Below are 11,527 nucleotides of genomic sequence, written 5' to 3'. Positions count from 1 at the left end.
GCGCTGACGTGAGCTCTGGCACGCACATTATCTCGATCTAGTAAAGTTGATCTCGACAGATATCAGTAGACCCTTGTACGTGCTGTGTGTGCTTTCCGCGCGCTTACTTCGCGTTAAAGGCCAACTCCGGTGATTTTTTGACCACGCCAAGGTTATGGTGTTTCCATGTTCTTGAGACATCTCTTGTCACGAGCCCAATAGCTGAAGTGCTTAGAAAATTCAAAAAAATAATTTTAATAAGCAAAAAGGTGCAAAACCGAAACCCGACTGGGTGCCCTGTTTGCGTGTGACGTACTATTTGCTAAGAACCGGAGGCCGCATAGGGAACCGAAGCTCAAGTTTGTGGAGCGAAGACAACGCCGCGCCTGGCCCTGACGGAGCTCGCCGGAGCTCCGGAACGAGACGCTCGCTGTGTGAAGTTGCCTTTCCGCGATGGAAGCGGCCCACGGAAGCGTCGCCGAGGTCCGAAGTATTGTGTTGTGGGCTGCCACAACAATGCAGAATACACCAAGGGACGCTCTCCACGTGTAAAGCTCTATCAGTTTCCCATCTGGTCATGTATGTAAGTGGTTCATGAGGAAAAGGAAGAAAGAAGGCACCTAATTTCTGTCTGCCTACAGGCGACACGGCGCAGTGCCAAAAAAGGTGCCATCAACACTCGGTGTTCCCAGGTGGTCTCCCTCCCAAGTACTGACCGAGCCCAATGCTGCCTAGCTTCGGTGATCGGACGAGAACCGGCGCATTCAGCATGGTATGGCCGATTAACCAGCGAACACAGCCGCGTTCGCGAAAGATAGAGCCACGGCCACTGGATGAAAGAGCGCACGGGTACCACCCGCCGCGTGCTCCAAAACCGCGGGTCTAGTTCCCGAACCACCGCTGCAGCGCCACCGAGGGGCGCTTGCGGTAGTTAGCACGTGCATCTGTGTGCGACCAGCGAAATCTCCTAATATTCGTCTAGCGTGTGCCCACCAGGTAATTACAGATCTTGCATTTACATACCTGCAGCCCTTGCTAATTTTCCGTATTGTCTTGCCCGAGATGCATGGAGCCTTCCACACCGACCAGGTTTCGCGGAAGTAGAATTGTGAGCTCATTTTACTCGGATCGTACAAGATCACAACTAACTGGTCTGGAAGAGCTGCACCTTTCTTGATGCATCGAAATTTTTTTATAGTAAATGTGAGTATGTCGCTTCTGAAGACGTAGCTTCAGATTTAATCATTTCGTTTAGAATAAACAACCTCGGCAATTGCAGTTGTCACTGTTAATTTAACACAAAATAAGATAGACTTTTTACTTCCTCCAAACACGCCTTAGTATTCATACAATACAGTATCAGATGCGACAACCACGAAATATACTTAGCATGGCCCCGCCGCGGTTGTATAGTGGCTAAGGTACTCGGCTGCTGACCCGCCGCTCGCGCGATGAATCCCAGCTGCGGTGGCTGCATTTCAGATGGAAGCGGAAATTTTGTAGGCCAGTGTGCTCAGATTTGGGCGCACGTTAAAGAACCCCAGGTGGTCACGATTTCCGGAGCCCTCCACTACGGCGTCTCTCATAATCATATAGTGGTTTTGGGACGTTAAACCCCGCATATTAACCAACCAAATATACTTAGCATGTGTGCGATCTCTTAACAGTGGACTCGAGCCTCTTTGAACTTTCAGTGACCACGACTTCAGTGCTGGCAATTGAGCGAGCAGTTATGAAGGGAATATGAATACTGTGAGACGAAAAGAGCGATGAAAGGTTGGAAAATGCGAGCACAACTGTTTGCGTCTCTGCGCTTTTGAATGTTTTTGTCTATTTCCGTCGCGACATTCTTAATGATAATGCAACTTGTTCAACCTTACGTTCGGAAGAAATTGCGTAAAAATAGTTTATTTACTCTCAATTAGGAGCTAATACTGGCATTGTTTTACATTTTTTGTACTTCTTTGCACCTTTGCTAATAAACCAGTTGAAAATTGCTTCACAGCTTCATTGTTGGGAAGTAAAAACAGCGCACAAATATAGACAAGGCCAGAGGATTGATTGATATGTGGGGTTTAACTTCCCAAAACCACCATATGATTATGAGAGACGCCGACAAGGCCAGCTTCCTCTGTATTTGTCTATATTTGTGCGCTGTTTTTACTTCCCAAGTATGAACCACCAACTAGCCCGACTTTCGCTGTTATTACAGCGAGGTAGGCGATATTTTTCGGGGAGAATATCCGAGTGAGTTCATATTAGTTGGCGACACTCACTCACACGCACAAAAGGTGCCCCGTTCTGCGGCCGACCAGCATATGTTTACGTTCGCTCCCCCACAACCGCTGGGAACGTTGTTGCATCCAGGAGTTTTGACACAACCTTCCCGTTTTCTCGTTTTTCTAAATCCCGGCTTATCTCTAATTTTCTTCAAATGCCTGCCTTTAAGCCCTTGGCACCTTTGTCCTCAATTCCAGTTATCTCCGACCCCCATCGTGCACCTCCGGCAAGGCCATGTGGAACTGATGTTCGTTTTCGTAAAACAGCTAGCTCACAGCTAGCTCGAGCACCCCTTCCAGTGAACAGGTTCGGCTGTGTGTGGTCATTTGCTGAACAGCACACAGACTCAAACTTACATCTGCAAAACATTCGAAAGCAAAAAGGTGCCGAAAAGCAGCTGGTGGGCGACAAGATTTTATATTTGAAACGTAAATAAATAAACAAATATATATATATATATATACTGTTCTCAGTATATATATATATACTGATTTTTTTTCTTGTATTTTGAATTTTCTAAGTCGGATAACTTCAGATTGCATGCCGTTACCACTGCAGTGTATTGCTGCATTAGTCTGCACTTGAGCCTACGCAACCCGCGAATGAAACATGTGGGGTTGAATAGTGTTGGTGGGCTCCTTTAACATTACCGCCAGCTTTCAGGATTCAGGAACTCGTTTGCAATGTTCTAAAACCTTACTTGCTCTGGTTTTCAAGTAAATGCGGCACATGGACACCAAAAGAAATCATGAAATTTTCATAGAAACAATAATTTTATTGTTGCTGTATTTTACAATACTATATATGTACAGAAATAAAATAGTCTATACTCTGCTTTGGTCATTGTAATGTGCCTTAAAAATAGAATTAAATAGAACATTGCAATATATATTCAGCTTCAAACTTCTCATTCCTGCCCTGTACAACATCAAATGAGTAAAGTGTGACAACTCTGAAAACACCGACATTACAAAAATGCCATCAATGCAACAAACAAACCGAGGCCGTTTAGGCCCCTGCGTGCAAAGCTGGGTAGCAATTGCAAATACCTGCGTCCATGTTAAATCAGCTATGGCTGTTGCAATTGCAAGACTGAAATAGATGTTTAATTAATGTGCTGTAAAGGTCATTGATATGGCATCTTTACAAGTGAAACTTGGCCACAATTTACAACAATGTAATTACGACATTACATTTCATCCACATATGCAAAATCACTTTACAGTATATTATGCATATTTTCTGGTAGTAAGCAACACGCACTTTATGGAAAACTGCAAGGCCCTAGAGTGGTTGCATCTACATGCTTTCTTAACTTATCAAATGCAAAAATGGATCTTTCTTCCTTCATAATTCAGGCAAACTGTCAGGAGGTGCAAACTCAAGGGCAAACACAGTGCATACACATGTGAATATACCAGATAATGTAAAAGGTTGCAGCCTCCTTTTTTTACATGCCTTACACCATCTGTTCCCATTAGAAAGTAAATTGGCAGACAGATACTGCAACAAGATATGTGAATTAAGCCAAAAATATGCAGAAAATTGTGTGGCCAAATTGTGGTGATGTGCCATATAGCAGAGTTCAAAGGGCCAGTTTGCCTGCATGCTAAAGCATGAGTCAGGTCCGACTTTTGAACAACCACCACAAGCTTAGTATACTTTTTTCTTACACAATTATAGAGGCAAAAAAAAAAAACAAATGGAAAGAACACCAGAAAAGTTGCCTTGAGTCTAACAGCTTACAAAGAAAACTGCATACATGTGTAGGACTACCAATATTCAGATGAACTAGAGCGAGAGAGTTCCCCATGGTCAAACTTTTTACAGTGAAGCTTAGGCTTTTCATCATAAAAATGAAATATTGTTCCTTATCTGTGTTTGATGAAGGGTAGTACAACAATTATCATCAGTAAAAGTTATTAAAAGGTGTGCTGTTTCACACTGCCAAGTAGCTTCGGAGGCTTTGTGGCGGGGATGAGAGTATTACTTTTCTGGGTTTCAACTTCTTAAGGAAAAAAAATAATGGCATCCTGCAAAGTAAAAGACAAGTGAAGCATTGTGAAGGCAGTACGTAGGGCACCAGTTTGCACAGGAAATTGTCAACGACTTCACTCTTTTAGTGTTTTATTCCGAATATTCAAGCCGAATGAAATCGGTAATAAGAAAGCAAGAAAATATTTGAGCAACTTTACTTTAAAAGCTAGCTTGTATAATGACAGGAAGTCTGCTAATACATGCTTTTTAATGTTTTCAGGTTCCATATCAAATGCTTGGCAAATGCAGCTTCCAAGCATAAATAATTATCAAGTCAACAACCATAGCAAAAGAAAATATGCATATTCAAACCCATTTCTCAGAGCCATATATGCTGAAACAAAAGCTGTTGAAAAACAAATACAACAGCATCTTACAAAATGCTGAAACTCACGCCATGTCAAGGCATCATTATTATCGCTTTCTTGCATGACTAGTATGTTAGGCACTGATGACATGCATGATGACCTGTGGGTTGAGTAATGTGTGACCCTTATTTGCAATTTTCATTTATCTACAAAGTAATCAAGACACTGTGTGATATATTACATGAATGTGATATATATATATATATATATATGCTCTGGCAACCATGAGCAAACATTTCTGGAGCCACATCATTCACTGGCATACATGTCGATGTGGCCACATGGTAGGAGAAGACATTCCTATTTATTTTTTTGCCAAAACATGCCCAAATAACAGTTCTTTTCATTGTTACACTCAGCAGCTTGCCAGTGACTCTTTGAATGTGGCCTTTTACCAGAATGCTAAGCACATGTCTTTGGTCAATGATATTATACAAGCAAAATGAACATCTTCAAACAGCAGACCATGCCATGAGAGAATTAATTGCACACATCTACATCTCGATCTGCAAAATGCAAAAGAAAGCTGTACTGCTACGACAAAGCAAACCACTGCCAACAGCAGACCCTCTCTATCTTCAGACATATTCAGGAAGAACAGTTACAAGTTTGGAAACCGATTTACAAGCTAGACAGCCCTTGTGCCTACATGAATTCAGTATAAAGATCTTGCACCTCCAAACCTAGTGCACTTGTTATAGTCGCAGAAAATGACAATATTGAATGCTCTCTCTGCAGCATGATGGACACTGGTTGGTACAGAAGTAATGTCTGTCTTGGCTTTTGGACTTGTGGACAGGTGCCATAGACTATGTGAAATGATTTATTGTGCACATTTCAACAAAATCAACAATGCTGGCCAAAGCACTTATATTACATGAAAAAGCCCATGATTTGACATTTGCTGCTTCTCCACATGTCATATTGGTTGTGTTTCAAGCACACATTTTGCTTTTCTCATGATGATACATCACACTACTGAATTTCAGATGTAAAAGCAGTTCTCATAGTTGTTGTACGATGGCTTCAATGTAGGTGAATGAATAGCTGCTGGACTTAACTCGTTCCTTGAAACGTTGAGGCGAAAATTGAGATGACCAGTCATGTCTGTTTGGCATGTCCAAGGTAGCTGCAGTGAATACAAAGACACCATTCATTTTTTTTTAATGAAATAACACCAGAGACATGTATATGGTGACTGAAGCCTTTCAATTCCTTTCTTATTCATTCTCAACTGTAGAATTCATTACAGATACTTAAATGCATAAGAAATAATTTGCATATTTATAACAACAAAACTAGCCACTTACTTTAGCAACAGCACAACACTCTTTCATTTTGACTTAGAATATAGATGGCTTCCATAAAAGTGCTGTAAGCGAGCCCAGAAAATGTGACGAAAAATTAGAGAAAAAAAAAAGAACTTTTTGTGATAAAATTAAGCAACTGCACCCACAGTCTCTGTATATATGCAATGCACCCACAGTCTCTGTATATATATCTTTAGCAAAATTTTTTTCCCTTGTTTTTCTGTACCTCTTTCATTTTTGAGATGATTGGTAGTGATGAAGTAAGTAGCCAAAATCAGGTGTCACATGCAGCATAGAAAATGTGAAAGGAAGGAAACCATCTTGGTATCTGTCATAACGCTGAAGAATAACAGCGGAGCTAACCTGGCGTTTCTGATGTGTGCCCTCCTGATTCCGTCTGAGGTGGAAGGCAAAATGCTCTGGAGATGGCCAGTTCTGCTGGATCCTCAGGGGAAGCTCATTAGAGTGGAGTGCTCTTTCATCTGCATTAAAAAAAAACAGACAGAGAAGTTTGATTCAGGACACTACAGAACCATAAGTTGAGAGAATAAATAGACTTGCTTTGTATTGTCCCACCTGATTAATACGACATGATGTGTTTCTTGAATGTAAAGGTTAAAACTTGAAAAAGGTACTGACACCTTTTTTCAAAGGGGAGTTTATTTTGCCATACAAATCTCCTGTATACAGAGACGGCTCTGAACACAAGCGAGGCTCAGAAAATGCTGGTAAGATATTTTATTTTGATAATAAAGTCAATTTTCTCACGGCGTACCTACCAACATCGACACTAACTTGACGTCAGGCTACAGTGCTAATCCTGGTGACTTCATGCAGCAGCCTGGCACGTTGTGATAACATCAAGCTCCAAAACACTAAAACGACAGTTGCGCATGACCCTCTCGATCGTCTACACCAACCGACTTCGACACTAATAACTTAACGTCAGGCTACAGTACTAATCCTGGTGACTTCACGCAGTAGTCTGGCAAGTTGTGATAACGTCAAGCACCAAAACACTAAAATGGCACTTGCGCATCACCCTCTCAATCTGCTCGTGCTGTGCAATCACTGTCATTCAGCGTACTACCTGTGAAGCAAGCTAGCAATGTTTGGAATACAGTGTCCGTGCACACAAATACAATATATACACTTATCAGAGGACGAAGAAATCGTTTGATTTCAATTTGTCGTAATGGTATCAATATTTAGCCCTGTGAATTAGCTTGCACTAGTGAAACAGCAGACAGCAGGTGCAAGTTCCACCGATTACAGTGCGATACGGTGCTGAGGCAAGCGTAGGTCGACCTCGTGCACCGAGGTTGAGGCAAAGACTGAACGCCAGCCAAGCAGAGTTTACTCTGTTCACTTCGGATGCATACGCACACTACATGCAGTTGCTGACTGACTTCGAATTGCCGATGAAGAACCTACACCTTAAAAAATGTTGGACGCGTGGTGCGATTCAGCATCCGATTTGGTGTGCCACAGTGCCTGCGGTGTACGACGATTCACAAGGAGAACGAGCCAACAGTGCTCGGTCTCCGCCCGGCTCGTTCACCGCCCACATATGGCACCTCAGCTTGCATGCTCGGAAGACATAGTACCCTCTTCTTATAAAGCACAATATAAACAACTTCACACAGACATGCTTCGTTGTCTAATAACATTGCCAACAATGCTATGGCTTCGCGAGCAACGAACATCTCCCCAGCCCACATTCACTCTCGATTCCGAGCGTAGGTCTAGCAAGGCCGAGAACGTTCGCGATAGCACCGCTCGCTTTCTAATGTGAGCTTATTGTTAAGCGCTTCTTTTTGCCAACACAATAAAACTTGTACACTTATATGACGCTTTTACACTTGTAACTGGTTTTCTCGACGACCTCGATGTAAAAAGAAAATGTGGGAACAAAGCAAGCTGGTTCCCCAAGACGGTCGGTGCGACTGCCTTTTTACCTGAGAAACGGCCTGCTATCACAGCTCAATACAGTAGACGAAACCTTTAAGAGGAGTTTTGTTTTATTGAGAGATGAACAGCGGTACAATATTCAAGTAGGAAACCAAACATATTAGTGCCAGTTGCTCCATTCAAGCAGCGATTTCATTTAAGAAAGTTTCGTTTAATGGGAGTCTACTGTATCTTGTTGGTGGTTCAAAAACGAAAGTTGCCTTACAAAAATAGCACACTTGAAACATCACTTTATTCAATCATGAGTTATTTCCTGTCATAAACAGTTTATCCAATGTTTTTCATGCATTCAATCACATCACATGCGAAACTCTCCATAGGCTCCATGTGTCAAAATTTGGACACGTTATTGCCCCCACTAACTGTCGGGATTGAGCAGACTGTCGCGCCACCTGTTGATCATGACACCTACTATTAAACACATTATTTGTATTTTGTGTTGCTACTCTCGGGGGGGGGGGGGGGGGCAAACGTCAGCTAACTCCCGAAAAATTGGGCCAACTGAACTGCGTGTCCAGATTTTGGAATGCAGCTTCGCAACTCGTATAATTGAATAATGCTGGTCAGGGCTGTTAGGGCGGCAAGGAACAAACCTACAATGAGTGCCTACCAGTGCATGGCGCCCCTTAATTGCCGCGCTTCTGCACGAATGCGGCTGTTGGCACGAACAACCGTACGAAAAATCGCATTCGAATTCGGACCATGTATCCAGCACTAAAGTGATGCCATCCAAACGTTGAGCCTGTCTGCTGCAACCATTGCCACACATGCGGGGAACAGCAGACGAAGCAGACAATCGAACAAGTGAAGTGCTGATGAGGATACGTCATGAAAACGTGCGCGTACACATACTACCGCCTAGTGGTGCTGCTCTTACCATGTCGTGACGTCAGGTTACATTAGGAACCGAAATTAGGTTTTAAAAGCATGCTGTAGTTTTTCTGGGCGCACACAAGCTTATCAGTACGTTTTCTACGCTCTTGGGTGCTTGGCCCATCATTGATGCAAAAACACAATAACTGAAAATTTTCGTATCAGTACCCTTTGAAGGTTTCCACAGCAGTGCACATACAAGGTGTTTTTCTGAATATTACCATAAATTCTTAACTATATTTCCAGATAAATAAAAATGTTTCATCAAAAGTAAGCTGTCACATGCGACTGATGTCAATAAATGTCAGTCAAGCTAAATGGTAGTCAAGTCAGAACTTAACTAGTATTCCAGAATAATTTTCAGTCAACAAATTGAGGAAAATACTGCAGCTGATTAATTGTTTTCTCGAGCGCAAGGATGAAGGGGTGCATGAAAGAAAAGCTGATAATGTTGAGGCTCTGCTCAGCTGAAGTATCGGAATATACTAGACCAGGAAGGCGCAACGAACGCATGCGCTTACCCACGCTACTAGCGCAAGCAGGCTACACGGCACAGCACTGAGAGCCAGAAAATTTTACGAATTTCAGATCTGGCCAATAAAAAGTTGTTTTTACACTTTAAAAAATTGCAATAGCTTGTGCATCTTGCACAAATCTTAGTGCAGCCTGAGATTATGCGTACAGGGCCACATTATTTTCTATGAGCAGATAAAGGCAGGAAACCTAAGCTTTGTGTTTTGACTATACCAGCTCTCAGAAGGTTGGGGGGGGGGAGTGCAAGGGGCAGGCAGCCAAACTTTTTTGGCCTGTCCGCCCCCAGAACCACCTAAGACGGTAGCTTCACAGCAGAAATTAGAAGATTTTACAGTTTAGCTGGATGCAACGTGTAGAATTCAACATGAGAAACAAGTGATTCTTTATTGGCTGAAATAATTTGCAAATACTTTACATTTCCACCATCCTACTGCGCACAGACCTTTGATTGCGCACGATGACTATAGCTGCTCTGGAATTGCATTTATTGGCTTCCCTGTCAGATTTCATGAAGTTTTAAGTAGGGCGACGTTACGAACTAAATAGAAGCTCATTGCAGAGCCCATGCAATGACAAGGATTTGCACAGAAGCTGCAACAGAATATTACATCCTTTCTGAGTACAAAAGTTAATATGATTAATGTCCATGTATAACTTCGCAGGTCAAGATAGGCCCAATTCAAGAAAATGAAATATGACAGAAATTTTACAGGATCGGAAGAAAAAGGAGGAAGAGGATAGCGGATCGCTGAAAGAAACTGGTCAACATGAGCAGCGCACGACGTATTGAATGCTTACAACTTTTGATGGGGCACACTTCGTAGAGAGAGTACTTGGATCCTCGGTCACTGGAGTTGTAGCAGTGAAGGACAAGCTGAACCACTTCTTCCGCTGTTGTCCGTTCTGATACCAGCAGGCTCTTGTACAGGGACTGATGGCACATGGGGATGAAGAAGAAAATGAGGTCATGACAACATGCAGCCATGCTTGAGAATGAATTCGTTGAATTCGACATAAAGTGAATATTTCGAATAATAATAAACAACGAACAAAACTACTTTTGCCTATAATTTTCTTTAGGAACTAAGGTAATGACATAACTGCAGAGGCATAGCCAGAATGCAATATTGTACAGCTCCCCCCCCCCCTCAGAAAAAAAAAGATAAATCTAGCAGCCTCCATCACATGATAACTAGTGTAAGACAATGCGAGACAACACCCGTCTGAGCAATAGTTCACTTCCCAAGTCAAGGTCATGCTCTTTCCAACCGGGGAAAAAATAAGTAAAAACCGTCAAGTCATGTAATTGCAAAAGAAAAGGTAAGTTTTGAAGAAAGAATTTTTTTCAAAAAAGTTCCAAAGAATAATAAAACGAATAAAAATTTTGCAGCTCAAACGTTATGTGTACCTTTTCTAAACACGCTGCATTTATGTCGCACTTACTATAGGCAATGCTGAGGTGCACAGAAGCCACACACGAATGACGTATACGTGGCGTATGACAGCCAACTCAAATGTTATGTGTATCTTTTCTAAGCATGCTGCGTTATGTCCCACCTACTATAGGCAATACTGACGCGCACAGAAGCCACACATGAACGATGTATACGTGTTGTATGACAGCGATTTCGAGAAAATAAACATAGATTTTGCATGCATAAGTGTCTCCATGACGCAGGGCTTTCATACGGAAAATATCATGCGACAAAAAAAAAAGAACATAAAGGCAAGAAAGAAGTGCCAGGTACGCTCTTACCACCAGTGTACCAAGTAGAATAAAATGGAACTCGCATCATAAATAAATCACTCACCGCACTAAACGAAAGGAGAAACACCATCGGCCAAGCGTGCCCTCTTCGCCGCGCGTACCAACGCAAACACAACTGACGAGACACGATAGTGCGACTTGTGCCAGGTGCGCAATTGTAAATAATAATCGTACTCTGCTTTTCACGTGCCAAAACCATGATATGAATAGACAATTATAGTATACCGGGCTTAGAGGGATAGCGGGCTTACCGTGATAGTGGGATTGAAGTGTGCATGCGCAGATACGTACATACATTACCCGTACCGCTAGCCGTACTCGCGCTCTTTTTCAAATTTAACGGCCAACTCTGGCAATTTTTTGAAGTCAGTGGATCTCAATGAAATTCACTGGGTACATTTATTTGC

The 11,527-nt window shown here is 42.3% G+C and overlaps 1 protein-coding gene and 1 pseudogene across 2 annotated transcripts in view; both read right to left on the bottom strand.

Annotated features, from left to right (window-relative positions):
- Window positions 1-646: 646 nt before the first annotated feature.
- Window positions 647-765, bottom strand: LOC142777714 (5S ribosomal RNA; annotated as a pseudogene).
- Window positions 766-3,013: 2,248 nt separating this feature from the next.
- Window positions 3,014-11,527, bottom strand: part of rau (RA domain-containing protein rau) — a 92,643-nt gene continuing 84,129 nt past the window's right edge. For both annotated transcript variants that reach the window (XM_037427148.2, XM_037427149.2), the window contains 3 exons: window positions 10,151-10,283; window positions 6,338-6,456; window positions 3,014-5,793 (listed from right to left, as the gene is read on the bottom strand). In XM_037427148.2, coding sequence (XP_037283045.1) covers window positions 5,650-5,793; window positions 6,338-6,456; window positions 10,151-10,283 — 396 coding nt within the window. In that variant the 3' untranslated portion in view covers window positions 3,014-5,649. The remainder of the gene's footprint in view (window positions 5,794-6,337; window positions 6,457-10,150; window positions 10,284-11,527) is intronic.

This window comes from Rhipicephalus microplus, chromosome X (genome assembly GCF_043290135.1).
Source record: "Rhipicephalus microplus isolate Deutch F79 chromosome X, USDA_Rmic, whole genome shotgun sequence".
Taxonomy (NCBI): Eukaryota; Metazoa; Arthropoda; class Arachnida; order Ixodida; family Ixodidae; genus Rhipicephalus; species Rhipicephalus microplus.
The sequence above is the reverse complement of the archived record's forward strand: the minus strand, read 5'-3'. Positions and strand labels throughout refer to the sequence as shown.